The 21,350-nt window shown below is 42.2% G+C and overlaps 1 protein-coding gene and 1 long non-coding RNA gene across 3 annotated transcripts in view; one reads left to right on the top strand and one right to left on the bottom strand.

Annotated features, from left to right (window-relative positions):
- The first annotated feature begins 9,068 nt into the window (after positions 1-9,068).
- Positions 9,069-21,350, top strand: part of ALG14 (ALG14, UDP-N-acetylglucosaminyltransferase subunit) — a 92,708-nt gene continuing 80,426 nt past the window's right edge. For both annotated transcript variants that reach the window (XM_011940031.1, XM_011940032.1), the window contains exons 1-2: positions 9,069-9,257; positions 17,517-17,668. In XM_011940031.1, coding sequence (XP_011795421.1) covers positions 9,122-9,257; positions 17,517-17,668 — 288 coding nt within the window. In that variant the 5' untranslated portion in view covers positions 9,069-9,121. The remainder of the gene's footprint in view (positions 9,258-17,516; positions 17,669-21,350) is intronic.
- Positions 14,948-20,432, bottom strand: LOC105510317. The gene is made up of 2 exons (XR_001001545.1): positions 19,841-20,432; positions 14,948-15,442 (listed from the first exon to the last, which is right to left on the bottom strand). It is a non-coding gene; the product is annotated as an uncharacterized LOC105510317 (long non-coding RNA).

Raw genomic sequence — 21,350 nt, 5'->3', positions numbered from 1 at the left:
CTAGTTTTTTGTATTTTTTTTAGTAGAGACGGGGTTTCACCGTGTTAGCCAGGATGGTCTCGATCTCCTGACCTCGTGCTCCGCCCGTCTCGGCCTCCCAAAGTGCTGGGATTACAGGCTTGAGCCACCGCGCCCGGCCCAATAAATAGTTTTAATGATAATGTAGAAGATACAAGTGTGGGCTATAGAGTCAGGTTGACTATGATTAAATCCTGACTCTACCAATTCCTGGCTTTGTAACCCAGAGCAAATGATATCATCTCTCTGTACTTCAATGTCCTCATTTGTCAAATGGGTATCAGAAGTGTCTAATTAGTTAATCCATGTTTGGAGTACCTGGCATATAATAAGTACACAATGAATGCCCATTATGGTAGGTATTAAATAGTTGCCTTAGCCTTCAAGGGCTAGCATTCAAAGAGTCCTAGATAGTGGCTTCATCCAGGAAAAGGTTGTGACTCAAATATATATTAGTATATTTAAAAAGGAAAAAAAATCTATACTAAGATTATTTGGGTTGTACAGGGACAATTTTTATCACCCATCCTGCCCAGTCTTCCAGATGATCTTTAACAGTAAAGTGTATAACCATCACTCCTGGTGGTCACATGGTCCCAGTTCTGTCTCTGACCCAGACTAAGAAATTCCTTCCAGTTTTACCAGTTTTATCCTACCTTGTCATGGACAGGCATGATGCTGACCAAAGTGGTGTCCCTGGTTGTTGCATAAAAGCGTTCTTTTTTATCTATACTTTTCTGCCCTTATTAAGATTGACGATGGTTGAACTCTGGTGGGAAGGGGCCTAGCTGCCAGGATCCTTAGCAGCCCACACTCCCAGGCAGCCCATAAAAGAAAAGGTTGAATGACTTTTCTCCAGGAGGCCCTATCAAGAGGCATGCAGTTTACACAGTCAGGCTCATTGTTAAGTCACTGCTTGGGTGTTAACTGTTATTACCTTACCACTGTACCCCCAGTGCCTAGCTTAGTGTGCAGCATATAATAGATATGAACTGAACTAAAATGAATTGAAAGCCTGCCTACATTCCTATTTACTTAAATCCTCAGAAGCCTCTCAGATCATCCATTATCATCCTAATTCCTATCTCTATAGTTCCCGCAATCTGACCCAACCTCTGCTCCATACCACCCTTCAAAGCCTTTCACAACACCTTTTGGGCCTCCTGACATATAACCTGCAAATTTTCCCTCTATCTTAAGCTTCTCTTTGAATGTCTTCTTCACTTCCCTTCTTAAGCTGAAGGCTTACTCTCTCACACTTCCCCAGTATGTCTCTCAAATAGAAGCCTTTTGTTTCTCACTCCCGCAGGTGGTGGGGAGGGCATCCCTCTTTCTCTATGTTGCTGCTTCCACACCACTCTCTTCCTTCTTTCAAAACTCCAGTTCCTTTGAAGTTCTTGCCATGTAGTTGTATCATCTTGTATCAGTCAGTATCTGTATCCCCAATAGCATACAGATAGCACACTTGTATTAGGTCAATTTGAGGATGAATTATAAAGGGGTTATTTACAAAGCTGTGAATGTGGTAGGGAAAGCACAAGGGATGGTGCAGTAACCTAGGGCTAGTAACAGTGGAGCTGGTACCACCCCCTAGATCTGAAGGAACAAAGAAAGGAAACGCGGAGACCCAGAAGAAAATATATGTATAGAAAAGGCCATATCAAAAATAGCAGAAATCTTCAGTTCAAGGACACAGCCTTCCCTCCATCAGATCTTCTGCTGAAGATCCTCACTGGCCAAACTCAACCAGAATCAGAGGGCAAGGAAACCTGTTGATTTAGTCCCTAAGTCTCAGCTAACATGGAACTGAGTGAAGTGGGAAAGCATGGAGAATGAATCTGGAGAGACAGATAGAAGATATCCAGCTCATACCCAATGATCTTTTTAATTGCTACCATTCTCCAGTTTTTTACTCTTTGAACACATGAGCTCCTAGCTAATTATTTTTCTCTCTACCCTCAGTGATTTCAGGATCCAGTGATATTTTTCATCCATTCCCAGTGATACTCTAAATACCACTACTGGTGATAACACAACATTCACTTCAAGCATTCCACTCTCTGACCACCATTTCCTATGTCTATAGTTCACTTACTCTAGTTCTTTCATTGCGATTTTTCAATCTTCTGGGGGCCTCCAATCCACAGATCTTACTACCATGCTACTATTCATCCACTCCCCCACCCCCACCCTCCTGTCTTCATTTTTCACTAGGATTACATGAAATTCCACAGACCTCACTCCCTTGAAGAGCGTCTCCTCTCTCCTTTGTATTCATCCATCAATACTCCAACTCTAGTCAACTGTCGTGGTATGTTTTGTGCTACTATAACAGAATACCTGAAACTGGGTAATTTATAATGAACAGAAATTTATTCCTCATGGTTCTGAAGTCTGGGAAGTACAAAATCCAAGGATGGCAGTTGGTGAGGGCCTTTTTACGGAATCATTCCATGGCAGAAGGTAGAAGGGCAAAAGAACATGAAGACAGCAAGAGATGGAACTTGCAGCATCAAGTCCTTTCATAATGGCACTATTCCATTCATCAGGGGGAGCCCTCGTGAACTAAACACCTCCCATTAAGCCTCACCATTCAACAAAGTTCCACTGGAGGTTAAATTTCAAACACATGCTTTTTGGAGGACACAGTCAAAACATAACGCACCAACTATCTGCCTTTTCCACTGGGAGGAAAATACATAAAATTATGCTGACTGGTTTCTCATTATATTTGCTATCACAAGCCTCAAATGGGCATTATAATCTGCCCAGAAACCCTACACTGGTCCTGGTGAGTGTGCCAGTTACTCTTTAAGATGATTATTTCATACCTTCTCCTTCTTCAAGCTTCCCACACTGTACACTGTCCACACTCTCATTGACTCACCACAAATTCTACAAACGTCCCTGTATCTGCATTCATCCCTGTTCTCCATTCTGTTATGATGGAATAAGGGTCATTCCTCCTATCAAAGTCCAACCTCTCCACTTGTACTCCAGGTTCCAAACCATTCCATCTTTTGAAGATACTTGTTCCTGTGCTCATTCTTTTTCCCTCCTGCACCAATTTTCCTCTACCGGCTCTTTTTAACATCAATATGTCAATTCACTCCCATCTTAAAAAAATAAGGTTCCTCGATTCCAAATTCTCCTCCATCTCCCACCCAATTTATCCATTCCCCTCAAAGAAAAACTTGCAATAACTGGAGAGTGTTTTTTTTTTTTCTTTTTCTTGTCCCATTCTCTCTTCTCATTTCCATCTGCCTTCCGTCACTACCTTATTTAGATCTCCAGTGACTAACCTGTTCCCAAGATATCTGATCCCACCTGTCAACAGCATGTGACATACCTGACTGCATTCTCATTCTTTAATTATTTTCCTTTCTTGGTTTTGGGGGACACCATTCTTTGCTAATTTTCCTCTTATCACCCCTTTTCTTTTTCGTCTTCTTTGCTGACTCAATTTCCTCTACTAGACCTCTGAAAGTTAGTGACTCCAGACTCTTCTCTATCCTGCATTGTCCAATACAGTAGCCACTAGCCACATGTGTCTATTTAAATTTAAAATAATGTAAATGAAATAAAACTCATTTCCTCAATCACACTAGCCATATTTCAATTGCTTAAAAGGTATATGTGGATAGTATACAACATGGATACAAAACATTTTTATCATTGTAGAAAGTTCTGGTCGGGCACGGTGGCTCACACCTGTAATCCCAGCACTTTGGGAGGCCAGGGCAGGTGGCTCACATGAGGTCAGAAGTTCAAGACCAGGCTGGTCAACATGGTGAAACCCCGTCTCTACTAAATATACAAAAAAATTAGCCGGGCGTGGTGGCGGGCACCTGTAATCCCAGCTACTTGGGAGGCTGAGGCAGGAGAATTGCTTGAACAGGGAGGTGGATGTTGCAGTGAGCCGAGATCGCGCCACTGCACTCCAGCCTGGGCAACAAGAGTGAAACTTTGTCTCAAAAAAAAAAAAGAAAAGAAAAGTTCTCTTTGAGAGGACTGACCTCAACTCTCCTTTGGTGATCTCACCCAGTCCTATAGCTTTAAATACCATCTATATGCCAATGAATTCTAAATTTATACCACTAGACCTGACCCAAGCTTCAGGTCTGTACATAAAACTGCCTATCTGGCATAACCACTTGGTTGTCTAGCAGGTTATTCAAACTAAAGTCAAAAACATACCACTTCATTTTCATTCTCTCCTCCCCTTCCCCTACCCACAAAAGCTTGTTTCTCCTTCAGTCTGTCTATTCTTAGCATGTAATACCACCTAACCGTTTTGAATAAAAATATATTGGAGTCATCTGGATTCCTCCTTGTTTTTTAATCCCCAATATCTAATCCCTTAACAAATTTTATTGACTCTACCCATAAAATGTATATCAAATCAGACCTCTTCTACCTCCATTGTTATCTCCCTAATCCAAAGTTTTTGCCTGGACCACTGTCTTATTTATACAACATCCCCTGCACCTAAAACAGTGTCTGGCACACAGCAGATGCTTATTAAATATGTTGAATAAATTAACATGTACAATCCTACAGAAAAGTACAAAATTATCTGAACCTCTAAAATAACTTTAAAAATATGCATGAGTAATATTTGCTGTAGAAACTTTGGGAAATAGATTTAAGAAGAGAATAAATATCAGCCAGGCATGGTGGGTTACGCCTATAATCCCAGAACTTTGGGAGGCAGAGGCAGGTGGATCACGAGGTCAGGAGTTCGAGCCTAGTCTGGCCAACATAGTGAAACCCCATCTCTACTAAAAATACAAAAAATTAGCCGGGCGTGGTGGTGGGTGCCTGTAATCCCAGCTACTAGGGAGGCTAAGCCAGGAGAATGGCTTGAACCCAGGAGGCAGAGGTTGCAGTGAGCTGAGATCTCGCCATTGCACTCCAGCCTGGGCGATAGAGCGAGACTCCATCTCAAAAAAAAAAAGAAGAGAATAAAAATCACCTCCCAGGCTGAGCAAGGTGGCTCACACCTGTAATCCCAGCACTTTGGGAAGCTGAGGTGGGTGGATTGCCTGAGTTCAGGAGTTTGAGACCAGCCTGGGCAATGTGGTAAAACCCTGACCCTACAAAAAAATACAAAAATTAGCCATGCATGGTGGCACACACCTGTAGTCCCAGTTACTCAGGACGCTGAGGTGAGACCATCTTCTGAGCCCAGAGAGGTTGAGGCTGCAGTGAGCTGAGAGTGCACCGCTGCATGCCAGCCTGGGTGACAGAGTGATACCCTGTCTCAAAAAAAAAAAAAAAATCACCTCCCAGACATACTTTACTTATGATTGGTTATAGACCACATATCATTATTCATTTTGTCAAGTATTAACACAGTTTTCATGCTTTTGCAGCACTATAATTTACTTCCATGAATCTGTTAAACCCATTTTCAGCACAACTCACCTTCCCAAGAGAAATTTTAATTGTTGCTTCTTCTTGCTCCGTCTTAACTTTCCTGATTAATCCACTATACCTTTTTTTTTTTTTTTTTTTGAGACAGAGTTTTGCTCTTGTTGCCCAGGCTGGAGTGCAATGGCACAATCTCAGCTCACCGCAACCTCCACCTCCTGGGTTCAAGCGATTCTCCTGACTCAGCCTCCTAAGTAGCTGGGATTACAAGCACCCACCACCACGCCTGGCTAATTTTGTATTTTTAGTAGAGACAGGGTTTCTCCATGTTGGTCAGGCTGGTCTCAAATTCCTGATATCAGGTGATCCGCCTGCCTCAGCCTCCCAAAGTACTGGGATTACAGGCATGAGCCACAGTGCCTGGCCTTGGCTGGTGTCAAACTCTGAGGTTCAAGTGATCCTCCTGCCTTGGCCTCCTAGATTGCTGAGATTACAGGCACGAGCCATTGTGTCTGGCCCACTACAGCTTCTTGACTTCTTGATTATCTATACATTCTGTGTCTGTCACAGCCCAGGACTTTGCTTACCCAGGTGGCATTTTTGTCAGGACTTCTCAACTATGTTCCTGTCCCTGCCTGCTACCTAGCTGCTCCCTGCAGTTCTCAACTTCCTTGACAGAAAAACTGAAGAGTTTCATGATCACCTTAATTCAGAATAACTCAACCAGTAAGTCCAAACAATGTCCGCTACCCCATCCTCTTTGATTCTCTGCATTTCCTGGCAAGCCCCCAATGTTTGATTGCCTCCATTCACTCCAGCTACATGCCAAGTGTGGTCAAACTGATATTTCCTACAGATATAGGTAATTACAACAGTGAGGAGATGAAGTATGGGAAATGCAAGGGTGTCCTCTAAGTATTAAATCTACCTTAATATAGAGCTTGGGGCCTGGAGCTAAGTAATTATCATATGCCTGACATTTTCATTGCATGTGTCAGTTTACAAAGCTTTTTCAGACACATCATCATCACAGCAATCTAGATGCTATTGTTTGCCTACCCAACAACCCTCCCTGCAGCTTCCTCCTCACTGAGAGAATGCCTATTTTGTTCAGTGCCCACCCTCCATCCAATAGTCATACACTACAGGTGAGTTGTAGGCCACCCTCCTCTCACCTTCAGCAGCTTTGAGATCGCTTTCCTTTTATGCCTGGGAAAGTCATATAAGTATGACCAAAAGGAGTGAAAGAAAGTCTGCTGTGAGGGGTTCTAGAATAAGTTTCCTTGCCAAAAAATAAATACATAAAGCAGGCTGGGCACCATGGCTCACCCCTGTAATCCCAGCACTTTGGGAGGCTGAGGCGGGCGGATCACGAGGTCAGCCTGACCAACCTGGTGAAACACTGTCTCTACTAAAAATACAAAAATTAGCTGGGCGTGGTGGCGCATGCCTATAGTCCCAGCTACTCGGGAGGCTGAGGCAGGAGAATCGCTTGAATCCGGGAGGCGGAGGTTGCAGTGAGCTGAGATCGCGCCACTGCACTTCAGCTTGTGTGACAGAGCAAGACTGGGGGCGGGAGGAGCAAAACAACACCCAGTGACGAGATAACTTCTTTTTTGGCTATGGAGATTGCCCTGTTGGATGTAACCATCCACACATCCCATTCTGGTACCACTAATGTCTTAAAAATGAAGTAAGACTGTTTCAGGTTGAAGACATTATTAGGAATGGCAGAGCGGGCATATAAAAGTAAATGATATTCTTTGTATTATCCTTGAGCCGTTTTTCATACTACACCAAAGCCCCTACCTCTGGACTTCCAACTATGCATTTGTAAGCCCAGAGGGTTCTGATTCCATTAAAATTTGAGGGATACTGACTTCTAAGTCCACAACTACGAACTTTCTACACCCTTTTTTGCTAAGTAACCTTACACAAATTATTTAACTTTTATGGAATCTACTTCTTTACTTGTAAAAAGGGAAATAATATCCACTTTAACACCTTATTGTGAGAATGGATGGTTAAGAATATTTGATGGAGCTGAGTGCAGTGGCTCATGCCTGTAATCCCAGCACTTTGAGAGGCAGAGGCGGGCAGATCACCCGAGGTTAAGAGTTCGAGACCAGCCTGGCCAACATGGTGAAACCCCCGTCTCTACTAAAAATAAATAAATAAATAAAAATTAGTCGGGCATGTTGGTGCATGCCTGTAGTCCCAGCTATTTGGGAGGCTGAGGCAGGAGAATCGCTTGAACCTGGGAGGCAGAGGTTGCAGTGAGCCAAGATTGCGCCACTGCACTCCAGCCGGAGCCACAGAGCGAGACTATCTCAAAAAAAAGAAAAAAAGAAGATTTGATGGAAGACAATCTGGAAAGTGTTGTAAGGTCCACAAACTACTCACAAAGTCTCCCAAACTTGCCTACTGATAGGAATGGACACACTGGTTACATAAGCTAATCCCAGGTGCCCTATCCCTGGAAATTCTGATTCAGTGCTTCCCAATGGACCCTGGGAGTCTGCATTTTTAAAAACACATTCTAGGCTCCAGGTAAGTGTGGTGATCAGGCAAGTTTCAATTTAGCAAAGGAATACAGGATGCGGTACTCCTGTCCAGCAGGACTCAGATTTCTGGTTTCTGATTCTAGATCTGATACTATTCCACTTGGGCAAGCGGTTGCACCTTTCTGAACCTGTTTACTCATCTGTATACCTGTTCAATATAACCTACAGGTAGGTCTATGATGGACCGAAGGCAAATTATATTTGGGATGAAGGGGCTCCTGATCTTATGTTGTAATGTGGATTAATTAGACATAATAAAAAGCAAAACTGGGATTGAAGAGGGTGTTGGCAGATCATCATTTTGGCTGAGGACATGAGAAACACACCGGGAATGCTTTGTGGCAAAATTAACTGAATACTAATTGTGGGACTGTGCCTTGTCTATCCTGCTACCTAGAGCCACTGAGCTTTGCAATCCTCTCAGGACTGTGGCTTACCTTGAGGTGGTCACCCTCAACTACTCTGGTCACACTGAGACTGTGAAAGCGCCGAGAAAAGTTAAAAACATACGTGTTGAGGAAGAGGGGATTTGGATAAGGGACCTAAATTCGATGTTTAAGCCTGTGGTCCTTACTGGCGAACACTTTCAGTAATGTCTGTGCGTGCAACAGAAACATTTCTCTTGGCATTAAAAAAAAGAAGAAAGGATGTATTTCCTCAGCTTCAGGTGGCATTCACGAAGTGGGTAGAGCCAGAACATCTCCTAACTGGGGAGTTTCGGGGCCTTTCGGGCACACAGACGGCCTGACCTGGTCGTGGGCGTAAATTAAGCTTTCCCAGAGCTTAACTTCCCGATTTTCAGCTTACGCTTGGCTGCAGCTGCCCAGAATCCGCGCAGTAGCAGGGGTTCCGCCGACAAACGTGAACGTAGAGAACGTAGAAGCCTTTTAATGCTAACAGGCAGTTTCTCTGCAAGGTTGTTGTGCATTATTAATCTAGGTATTGCGTATTTAGCTTAGGAAACACGAATGCTCATGATAAATGAGGTAAAATGAATTGTCAGCGGGACCCCGGCTACTCCCTCGACCCTCCACTCCTCCCAGCTCAGGCAAGTCCAGCCCACCAGGAGGTGCGTCCCTCCGCGTTTGAGTTGCTTCGGCACCCGTAGTTGTGAACTTTGACAGTGGCCGGTCCCCGGAAGTTGGACGCATGCGCCGTTTCTCTGCATGATGTGTGTTCTTATTCTAGCTGCGGCTGCAGGAGCTGTGGCGGCTTTCCTAATCCTGCGAATATGGGTAGTGCTTCGTTCCAGGGACTTTACGCCCCGGGAGTCTCTCAGTATCTTGGTGGTGGCTGGGTCCGGTAAGTATCGAGGAAGCGACTGTCGGACTTGGATTGGTCACTACAAACCCCAGAGTGCACCGCGACCCTCTTCCCTGTTACCCTTAGCACTTCTTGGAATGCTGCATGCAGAGATTTGTAGTTTCTCTGCCTTGCCGGAACTGGTCAGTCTAGCCTGGGTAAGGGCTGGTTTGCTGACGCGGCCCAGAGGTCTTTTTATGACAAGTAATTTACACTTGTCTGTAATTAAGACTCTCTGTAGCGTATACTTTTCAAACAAATAATTAGTGAACAGAGAAAACGTAGAAGCCTTTTGATGCTAACATGCAGTTTCCCCGTATGGCTGTTGTGCATTATTAATCTAGGTATCGCGTATTTAGTTTAGGAAACACGAATGCTACGTGACAAATGAGACAAAAAGAATTGTCACTTTTATAAATATACAAAGTCCAAGAGGATAAAAACAATGATCTACGGACTATAGAGCAATACACACCGGGTGGCAGAGTGTGAGCAACACACTGACCTGTCAGGTAATACAATCTAAATACACCAATTGTGTAGGTGCTTACAATTTTAAGTAGACATATTTGACAGGGACAGACAGACACACACACACACACAATGTAAACATTTGGGGATGGCAGGAGATTGCATCCAGATAGAACATGTATAGTTTGAGCAAATGTACTAAGTTTATGTTCAAGTATAATGCATTACTTTATTCACTTAATCTGTTTTGAGCTGTTAGAGAGGCCAAACACTAAACTAGCCCCAGGAAATAACAAAACTGACTAACATTGCTTGCTACGGAGTGCTGACTCCGTGCTAAGTCCTGTGAGAGATGCAAAGATACAGCAGTGAATGAAATAGAGAATACAAAAAAAAAAAAAACTAACAAAATAAATCAAAATGAGTATTTGCCACAATGAGATAAATGTTATAATCTTGTAATGATTGTGTAAGAAGTACAAATTGCTATGACAGTCTTCAGGAAGGGCACTACTTTATCAGGTCTTAAAAAACAGGCAGCTTCCTGGAAGAAATAATGCTAAACCAAGACTTGAAAGATGACCAAGAATTAGTCAGATGAGGGAGAGCCAGGGTTTTGGGGGGTGGGAGGATGTGAAAAGAAGATAATAGCACTTTGAATGGCCGGAGTTGAGAGAACACTGTTGTGTAGAGTTAAATGTGGGGAGGTAAACTGAGTCCAGATTATAAAGGGTATTTAAAATCTTGCTTTTTTTCTTTTCTATACAGAGTCTCACACTGTTGCCCAGGCTGGAGGGCAGTGGTGCAATCTCAGCTCACTGCAACTCCACCTCCCAGGTTCAAGCCATTCTCCTGCCTCAGCCTCCGAAGTAGCTGGGATTACAGGTGTACCACCACACTCAGCTAATTTTTGTATTTTTAGTAGAGACAGTGTTTCACCATGTTGGCCAGGCTGGTCTTGAACTCCCGAACTCAAGTGATCCTCCTGCCTCAGCCTCCCAAAGTGCTGGGATTACAGGTGTGAACCACCACCCCGGCCTAAAATCCTGCTTTATAAAGCAATTGCTGCTACTCCACTGTTCCATATCAGCTAGGGGTTAAGACCACAGGCCTCTAGGTTGTCATAACACCACACATGAATCACATCTCTGCCACTTACTACTTCGGTGATCTTAGGCAATTAGTTAACCTCACTGAGCCTTCTGTTTCTACATGGGTTGAGAGAGGACAGGAGAGTTTAAATATGATCATATTTAAAGTGTTTAGGCTGGGTGTGGTGGTTCACACCTGTAATCTCAGCAATTTGAGAGGCTGAAACAGGTGGATTGCTTGAGCTCAGGAGTTGGAGACCAGCCTGGGCAACATAGTGAAATCCTGTCTCAACACTAAAATAAATAAATAAATTAGCTGGATGTGGTGGCATGTACCTATAGTCCTAGCTATTTGGGGGACTGAGCTAGGAGGATCAGTTGAGCCTGGGAGATGGAGGTTGCAGTGAGCTGAGACTGCACCACTGCATTCTAGCCTGGTTGACAGAGTGAGACCCTGTCTCAAAATGAAATAAAATAAAATGATATAATCAAAAGCTTAAATTAAAAAATCAGTGTTTATTAAAGTGCTTGACATATAGTGTCAACCTAAAATAATCAAAGGGCTCAATATCCCGTTAGAAGAGTTTATTCAAGCACAAAGCGTGAGAGTGGCTGTCTGGGGAGCAAACCTATATCAAAGAATGGTGATCAGTGCTCCCCATGTGGGGAAGAATGAAGATAGTTTAGATAGACCAGAACAGAGATGCTGAACAAAATTACAACATTTTCCATAGAAAGGCTAACATACAGATAGAAGATTTGGTTGGCTACTGTAAGGGCCAAGGGGAAACTTCCCTTTTGCCCTCTGAAGTTTCACTGAAAATCACTGACGAGGCAGAAATAGTAGGAGAAAAGACACACATTTATGAAGCATATATGAAAGCGTTCTGAATGAAGACCCAAAGATACGAGGGAAATGGTCTGCTTTTATGCTTAGGTTCAACAAAGTATGGATAGCCATGTAGAATTATGACTGGACAAAAGGGTCTAATTTAACGCTAATAGACAGTAGGGAAGCCCAGCAAGGCCTGTCTAGATTTTTCTTGGTCTCTCTGAGCATGCATTCTTTCCTTCTGGATATGGGGTAGGACCCTCTCTGGAATGGGGGTCTTATGACCTACCATCAAACAAGGTAGGTCAGATAATTTTTTTTTTATTTAATTAATTTTTAAAATAGAGATGGTGTCTTGCTGTGTGTACCAGACTGGTCTGGAATTCCTGGCCTCAAGCAATTCTCCTGCCTTCCAAAGTACTGGGATTAAAGGTGTAGGCACCTCGCCCAGCTCGGATAATTACTTTATCGCCAGTTTTTACACAGAAAGTTGGAGTAAAATTAGAGTAGTATTTTTAGGTTTTATGACTAGTTTTTGGGGGAAGGAGTTCTTGGTTTCTGTGACCCGCCCTGGAGAGAGAGATTCTAGTTTCTATGGCAAGCCTCAGGGGAGTATGGGACTGAGAGACAGAGGACAGGAGAAGACCAGAGAAAAAACTTTACTTCTAAGGCCTTCATTTTGGGATATTGTTTTCTAAGTCCCAACACTACTATTGATTACACACTAAGGGATTTGTATAACATTCTGGTATAAGGAGGTAACAATCACAAAGGCCTCTATCTCTAATGTCATTTAATCTAGGTTTGAATAAAGACTAGGGAGTCTGGTTAATGTATAACATCTCAACACAAAGGTCAGGAAGCAGCAGTCATACACCAAAGAGAAAAAGCCATGTTACATGAGTCAGTTTTCAGGGCTTAGCTTTTCCCCTTGGCATAATAAATTTGGAAGATCTTGACATTTTCTTTTCTTTTTACATAAGCAGTTAATAAATGGTTACTGTATTAGTCTTGGTGGCAAAAGGAGCTTTTGAAGTTTTGTTTTGGTTTTTGGTTTTAAGACAGAGTCTTGTTATGTACCCAGGCTTGCCTGTAGATCCTGGGATCAAGTGATTCTGAGACAGACTCCCGAGTAGCTGAGACCACAGGCACGTGCCACCGCACCTGGCTTATCTTTTTCAGTGGAGAGTCACCCACTTCCATCTGAGGGTTCACAAAGATTATTCAGCCTGCATTGTCAAAAGAATGTCTTGACAAAGACTGAAATAGAGAAACAAATAGGAGCCTTTTGAATATTTCTGATAACAGATAAAGATGGCCTGACTGGAGTGATAGGTATGGGGCTGGAGAGAAGCAATCGCATTCGTATGAGATTGGAAGATTTTAGGGGTTAAATCCACAACTGTGGATTGAAAGTAGAGGATGTGGGAGGGAAGGACTGGAGGGTGATTTCCAGGTTTCTGACTTGAACAAGATGTTAGGACTAATGACTTGATAGTGTTACATTTGGTGGACCAGAAACCAAAATTAAGGTTGATAATTCTTCTGGCAAATGGTGCCTTCATTCAAATTATTGAGGGTAGGAAGGTATCAAGGGCCTGAAAGAACCATGCCAGTTAAAGAAAGACTTGTAATGAGATAAGCAGTTTAATAGTTCATGCCCAAAATTTTGGAGGAGGAAGAAGACATTTTCAATATTTACCTTGAAGATGAAGCAACATTTACTCTTTAGATATCATAAAATATTATTAGGAGGCCAGGCACGGTGGCTCATGCTTGTAATCCCAGCAATTTGGGAGGCTGAAGCAGGTGAATCACCTGAGGTCAGGAGTTCAAGACCAGCCTGGCCAACATGGCAAAACCCCATCTCTACTAAGAAATACAAAAAAATTGGGTGGGCATGGTGACAGGTGCCTGTAATCCCAGCTACTCAGGAGGCTGAGGCAGGAGAATCGCTTGAACTCAGGAGGTGGAGGTTGCAGTGAGCTGAGATCACGCCACTGCACTCCAGCCTGGGCAACAGAGCAAGACTCTGTCTCAAAAAAAATAAATAAAAAATTGGGTGGGCATGGTGACAGGTGCCTGTAATCCCAGCTACTCAGGAGGCTGAGGCAGGAGAATCGCCTGAACCTGGGAAGTGGAGGTTGCAGTGAGCTGAGATCACGCCACTGCACTCCAGCCTGGGCAACAGAGCAAGACTCTGTCTCAAAAAAAAAAAAATAAATTATTAGTAGACCACTTCTGTTCAGAGAACATTTGCCAAAACTACTTTTCTTTGAAACACAATACAGCCTTCTTAGGCAAATGTTAGATTTAATATCAAACTTTCATTCAATCTTTCCTTCAATAGGACGGCCTGCTCTTTCTAGGAATAGGAGGTACAGCAGTAACAAAACAAACAAATCCCTGCCCTCATAGTGCGGTGCTTGCCTTCTAGTGAGGCGTGGATAGAGGGAGATAAAAAACAAAATAATTAAATAGACTACACAGTAAGTTATGCAGTGATAAACACTATGATTTGGGGAAGGGGGCATTGCTTTTATTTATTTATTTTTTTCTTGAGACGAGTCTCATTCTATCGCCCAGGCTGGAGTGCAGTGGCGCAATCTCCGCTCACTGCAAGCTCCGTCTCCCGGATTCACACCATTCTCCTGCCTCAGCCTCCTGAGTAGTTGGAACTACAGGTGCCCGCCACCACGCCTGGCTAATTTTTTTTGCATTTTTAGTAGAGACGGGGTTTCACTGTGTTAGCCAGGATGGTCTTGATCTCCTAACCTCGTGATCCGCGTGTCTCAACCTCCCAAAGTGCTGGGATTACAGGCGTGAGCCACCGTGCCTGGCCGGGCATTGCTTTTTATGAAGATTGTCAGGGAAAGCCTCCTTGGGGAGATGACAGCCAACAGCAAGGAGGCTAGAGTGATTAGAGTAGACTTAGTAAGCAGGGAGGAACAGGAGATGAGCTCCAAGAGGGAACATAGTTGAGGTCAGAGTATAAGAAGCCTTTTATTCCACATGAGACATGAAGCCACTGGAGGATTTTGAGCAGAAGTAAATAATTTGATCAACTCAACTAGGGTCACACTGGATGTTATGTTGCGATAGACTGAAGGGGAAGAGGGTCAGGGAACAGATCAGTAAGCTGTGCTCATAATCCATGTGAGAGGTGATAGTGGCCTGGAACAAAAGAAATGGTGAGAAGTGATTGGATGCTGGATATATTTTAAGGTAGAACTTAGAGGATCTTATTCTCAAAAAAATGTATCTTAATAAAAGAGTAAAATGGAAGACAAAGTCCATCATTTTAATGACTTTATTCAGTAACAAGGTTAAATTTTCAGTGAATATACTGTCAACCTAAATAACAGAGAGATTCTCCAAATATAATAAGTATATTCAAGAGTAAGCATTGTAGTGTGGAATACACATGCTGAATAAACTATGGGCACAAAGAGGCAAGGGAAGACAGCGATTTTTAAAGCTAAAATGGGGAGGGTTATGTAAGTTGTTTTGAAACAATTATCCTTGCTTACAGGGATCAATAATAAGGGTGGCATCAGTCCAAGGTTAGGCAGGCAGCGGCTGGGCAGATGTCCTTGCAGGAGTATTTTTTTGCATAAGGTTGCAATGGCCTTTGTACAAGGTTGTGGTTTTGGTATAGTCTCTTGTGGTAGTTCTTGTGTTCAGGCGATTGAGCATTAAGAACCCTTCCTATGGCCTTTCTCCCAGCTCCATTTTGTCACAGTGACTCTATTTTTATCCTGACAACTTTCACAGTATTCAGTGAGGGTTTCCTTAAAAAAGAAAAAAGAAAGAGGAAAAAAAAAGACTATTAAAGCAGGTATAATGAAGTTTTAATTGTAGTGGAAGATGTTGTGGATATTAGGTTTTACCCTTAATTATTCCAGCTGTGAAAACAAGTACCTACTTGGAGTACCACCACTTTTTTTTTTCTTTTTTGAGACAGAGTCTCGCACTGTTGCCCAGGCTGGAGTGCGGTCTCAAGCAATTCTCCTGCCTGAGCCTCCCGAGTAGCTGAGATTACAGGCGTGAGCCACCGTGTCTGGCCTGACTTTGTTTTTTTCGAGGCTAAAACCAAAAATACTAAAAAGAGTATAAACCAGATGTGTAAACTATATGCCCCAGTCAAGAAGATGGGTGACAGGTTATGAAGCTAACGTATGATTTTAATTCCTGAAATTCACACTAAATCTATGTCAAATTTGTTTCTATATATAATTCCTCCTGGAATCTAGAATGAAATCCTTTCGTTTCTACTATTAAAAAAAAATGTGGGCCTGACGCGGTGGCTCACGCCCGTAATCCCAGCACTTTGGGAGGCTGCGTGGGTGGATCACCTGAGGTCAGGAGTTCAAGACCAGTCTGACCAACAATGGTGAAACCCTGTCTCTACTAAAAATGCAAAAATTAGCCGGGTGTGGTGGCGCACACCTGTAATTGCAGCTACTCGGGAGGCTGAGGCAGGCTGAGGCAGGAGAATCGCCTGAACCTGGGAAGTGGAGGTTGCAGTGAGCCAAGGTCGCAAATTTGTGTTGGGGGGAAACTCATGTTTAATTTATCTTTGTTTGTGTTCCTGTATCACTATATACTCTTTCTTACAACAATAAGGGAGGTGGGGTGGGGGAAGCCTTCTAGGTATGGGGAGCAGCATGACCAGAGGCAAGGAGTGAGTAACAAATAAAATGAATGCAGAGAATGTTAAAGACATCAACCTGACTGAGGCACAGAGCTTGTGAGATGAGACTGAAATAGGTATGATAGGGCTCCTTGATGAGGAGTTTGACTATTTTGCTTAAATAGTTTATAGATAGGTAGATGTTCTATTGTTTTCATGAAGGAAACCTCAATGAACATAGCTGATTTTTAAATTTTTGCTTTTGTAATTAATGTATTAAAATTTTGGAGATTATATGACTTCAGAAACTGAACATTATTCATTTGGTGAAGCTGATAAATATTTGATGAGCTGCAGTGTGCTGAGACCTCTGATAGGAGCTGGAGTTACAGTAGTAGACAAAAAATGTTTCTTAGGAAAGCCCAAGCCCTGCTGGTCAGTGCTCATGCCCCCTTCACTTTATTTCTCTACATAGAACCTTCAGTGACTGGCTTCCTTTTTCCCATCCTGCTTTCGTGACCTTATTTTACCCGTACCCTTCTTCCCAGTATTCCTACCACACTTTGAACACGTTTCAGATCTTGTCATTTCATGCGCTAACAATCCCTATCTCCACCCAGTGGCCTCCCTACTCCTATCTCTCCATTATCTTCACCTTTCAAGTCATCTCAGCCTTTTTCAGGGATCTTCCTTATTCTTTTTTTTTTTTTTTTTTGAGATGGAGTCTTGCTCTGTTACCCAGGCTGGAGTGCAGTGGCATGATCTTGGCTCATTGCAAGCTCTGCCTCCCGGGTTCATGCCATTCTCCTGCCTCAGCCTCCCGAGTAGCTGGGACTGCAGATGCCCGCCATCACAGGGATCTTCCTTATTCTTAAGGCATTGATTTTTCGTAACCATTTGCTTACCCTGCACATTTTAGTTTTTCTTGCTGTCTTGGATCTTCTTTATCTTCATATATGTGTCTTGCCCCTTTCTTACCAGTCTTCTTGATAGCAAGAGCTATGTCTTATACTGTTTTGTGCCTTCCTTAGTACCTACTGCTAGTGCTTTTGATGTAAAAGTTGTATTTATACAAGTGCATAGATTTATTGTTTTCAAATGTTCTTATGTCTTCTGAGAAATATACAATTACAATGTCTCCCCACCTGAAACGATGACATTGGTATAACATGGTCAAATGGATATGTCCATTGTGGGTTTATTAATCTTAGGACTTCTGATATTTTTTCCAGGTGGGCATACCACTGAGATCCTGAGGCTGCTTGGGAGCTTGTCCAGTGCCTACTCACCTAGACATTATGTCATTGCTGACACTGATGAAATGAGTGCCAATAAAATAAATTCTTTTGAACTAGATCGAGCTGATAGAGACCCTAGTAACATGGTAAGTGACAATTTCTATTTCTAAGAAAATTACAAGTTGTACATTGAGTTTAATCATCTTTAGAAATAATCTCACAACTCCTATTCAACATAGTATAGGAAGTTCTGGCCAGGGCAATCAGGAAAGAGAAAGAAATGAAGTGTATTCAGGTAGGGAGAGAGGAAGTAAAATTATCCTCGTTTGCAGATGACATGATCCTATATCTAGAAAATCCCATTGTCTCAGCCCAAAAGCTTCTTAAGCTGATAAGCAACTTTAGCCAAGTCTCAGGATACAAAATCAATGTGCAAAATCACTAGCATTCCTATACACCAACAACAGGCAAGCTGAGACCCAAATCATGAATGAACTCCCATTCACAGTCACTACAAAAAGAATAAAATACCTAGGAATACAGCTAACAAGGGAAGTGAAGGACCTCTTCAAGGAGAACTACAAACCACTGCTCAATGAAATCAGAGAGGACACAAACAAATGGAAATACATTCCATGCTCATGGTTAGGAAGAATCAATATCGTGAAAATGGCTATACTGCCCAAAGTAATTTATAGATTCAATGCTATTCCCATTAAACCACCATTTACATTCTTAACAGAATTATAAGAAACTATTTAAAAATTCATGTGGAACCAAAAAGGAGTCCGAATAGCCAAGAGAGTCCTAAGTCAAAAGAACAAAGCTGGAGGCATCATGCTACCTGACTTCAAACTATACTACAAGGCTGCAGTAACCAAAACAGCATGATACTTGTACAAAAACAGACACAGGCCAATGGAATAGAGTAGAAAACTCAGAAATAAGACCACACACTTACAACCATCTGATCTACAAACCTGACAAAAACGAGCAACGGAGAAAGGATTTTCTGTTTTGCAAGGAGTTGAACTGGCTAGCCATATGCAGAAAATTGAAACTGGATTCCTTCCTTACACTTTATACAAAAATTAAGGTAGATTAAAGACATAAGTGTAAAATCCAAAATTATAAAAAACCTTAGAAGAAAATCTAAGCAGTAGTATTCAGGACATAGGCATAGGCAAAGATTTTATGACAAAAATGCCAAAAGCAATTGCAGCAAAAGTACACAGCAAAAGAAACTCATCAGAGTGAACAGACAACCTACAGGATTGGAGAAAATTTTTCAATATGTCCATCTGACAAAGGTCTAATATACAGAGTTTACAAGGAACCTAAACAAATTTACAAGAAAAAAACAGTCTCATTAAGAAGTGGGCAAAGGACATGAACAGACCCTTCTCAAAAGAAGACATTCATGCAGCTGACAAACATATGAAAGAAAGCTCAACATCACTGATCATTACAGAAATGCAAATCAAAACGACAATGAGATACCATCTCACACCACTCAGAATGGCGATTATTAAAAAGTCCAGAAACAAGAGATGTTGGCGAGGTTGTGGAGAAAAAGGAATGCTTTTACACTATTGGTGACAATGTACATTAGTTCAACCGTTGCGGAAGATAGTATGGCGATTCCTCAGAAATCTAGAGGCAGAAATACCACTTGACCTAGCAATCCCATTACTGGGTTTTTACCCAAATGAATATAAATCATTCTATTTTAAAGATACATGCACACATATGTTCACTGCAGCACTGTTCACAATAGCAAAGACATGGAATCAACCCAAATGCCCTCGATGATAGAATGGATAAAGAAAATGTGGTACATATACACTATGGAATACTATGCAGCAATAAAAAGGAACAAGATCATGTCCTCTGCAGGGACATGGATGGAGCCGGAAGCCGTTATCCTCAGCAAACTAACGTGGGAACAGAAAACTAAGTACTACACATTTTCACTTATGAGTAGGAGCTGAGCTATGAGAATACATGGATACATATCGGGGAACAACAAACACTGGGGCCTGTTGAAGGGAGGGGTTGGGGGAGGTAGAGCATCAGGAAGAATAGCTAATGGATGCTGGGCTTAATACCTAGGTGATGGATTAATTTGTGCAGCAAACCACCATGGCACACGTTTACCTATGTAACAAACCTGCACATCCTGCACACATACCCTGGAACTTAAAATTTGAAGGGAAAAAAATTGTTGCTTAATTTTCTGCATATTTTTTATTCTTTTAAATAGAGAAAGTGGTTTTTCATTGAATCCCAATAGTGAAAATTATTTTATTTATACTTACATACACGAAGCATGCAGTTCATGTGCTTATTGGCTCTTCATTAAAACTCTCTATCAGTGTGTTACATTTATGGATAATTTGATTTGTCTATGACTGCTGTTTCTTCTCCAAATCGTGTTTATGTCTGCCCTTGAAATTATTAATACTTCTTTCCCCTGGTTGCTCACTTCATTTTAGCATTTTAGTCAGTGTTTAGAGATTTTTTTTTTAAGTGAAACGGTTTCTTTATTAAGGAAGGAAACTAGAGCTGTTCCTTGTGTAGAGTGAGTGCCTTTATCCATCGCTCTCTCTGGGAATGGCCCAGCTGCAGGGCTGCTTTGGATAGTTCAGGGGTGGACAGCTGGCCTCACTCAGACCAACTGAAGTCTTTCTCTGAGCTTTTTGGGCTTGGAGACCTAGAGAATGGAATCAATCTGTCTTCAACCAAGCTCTGTAAATGATAAAGCTTGAAAGCTGCTGACAGTCATGTTTTCACTTAGAAGATAAAGGTAGTCTATAGCTAGAAGAATGAAGATAATGAACAGGAAGAGAGGAGAAGCCAGTGTCTGGTGCTGCATTCAGTGGCTCAAGAGGCCCTGCTATGGCTGTGTTGGTCCTAGGTTGGTGGTTCTTTTCTTGGGAAGTCAGGATCCACTCCTAGAACCCTACCCCACTCCCCTTTGTTCCCACCTTTGCGACACACACACACACACACACTCTCTCTCTCTCTCTCTCTCACGCCTGTTTGAGTTAACTTTTGGTCACTTGTAAACATTATCCCCAACTAATATACTACTAAAATATATTCTCAAAAAATCCACGTCAAACAAGATCAGGATATAAATCTGCTTGCTATCATTCAGCTATAGCAAAATGTGTGGTACCTTTTTCCTCTGTGGAAAATAAGCCAAAATGATTTTGTTTTTGTTTTAGGAATCAATACTGTATTAGTTTCTTAGGGTTGCTGTAACAGAATACTATAAACTGGGTGGCTTAAAACGATAGAAATGTATTTTCTCATAGTTCTGAAGGGTAGAAGTCTGAAATCAAGGTGTCATGGAGCCATACTCCCTCTGGAGGTTCTGAAGAAGAATCCTCCTTGCTTCCTCCTGGCTTCTAGTGGTTGCCAGCAATGCTTGGCCTTCCTCAGCTTGCAGCTACGTCACTCTAATCTCAGCTTCCACCATCCTATAACCTTTTCTGTATCTCTGTCTTCACATGCCTTTTTTATGAGGGTACCAGTTGGATTTAAGGCCCACTCTAATTCAGAAGGACCTCATTTTAACTTGATCATATCTGCAGTGATCTTATTTCTAAATAAGGTCACATTAATAGATTCCAGGTGGACATGAATTTTAGGGGGACAGTAGTTCACTGAATGTAAATATTTATATTGAACTGTTTTAGGAAAGTCTCTTTTTTTTTTGAGATGGAGTCTAGCTCTGTTACCCAGCCTGGAGTGCATCATCACATTCTTGGCTCACTGCAACCTCCGCCTCCCAGGTTCAAGTGATTCTCCTGCCTCACCCTC

This window comes from Colobus angolensis, unplaced genomic scaffold (assembly GCF_000951035.1).
Source record: "Colobus angolensis palliatus isolate OR3802 unplaced genomic scaffold, Cang.pa_1.0 Scaffold186, whole genome shotgun sequence".
NCBI classification, from domain to species: domain Eukaryota; kingdom Metazoa; phylum Chordata; class Mammalia; order Primates; family Cercopithecidae; genus Colobus; species Colobus angolensis.
This window is presented reverse-complemented; position numbering and strand designations above follow the sequence as displayed.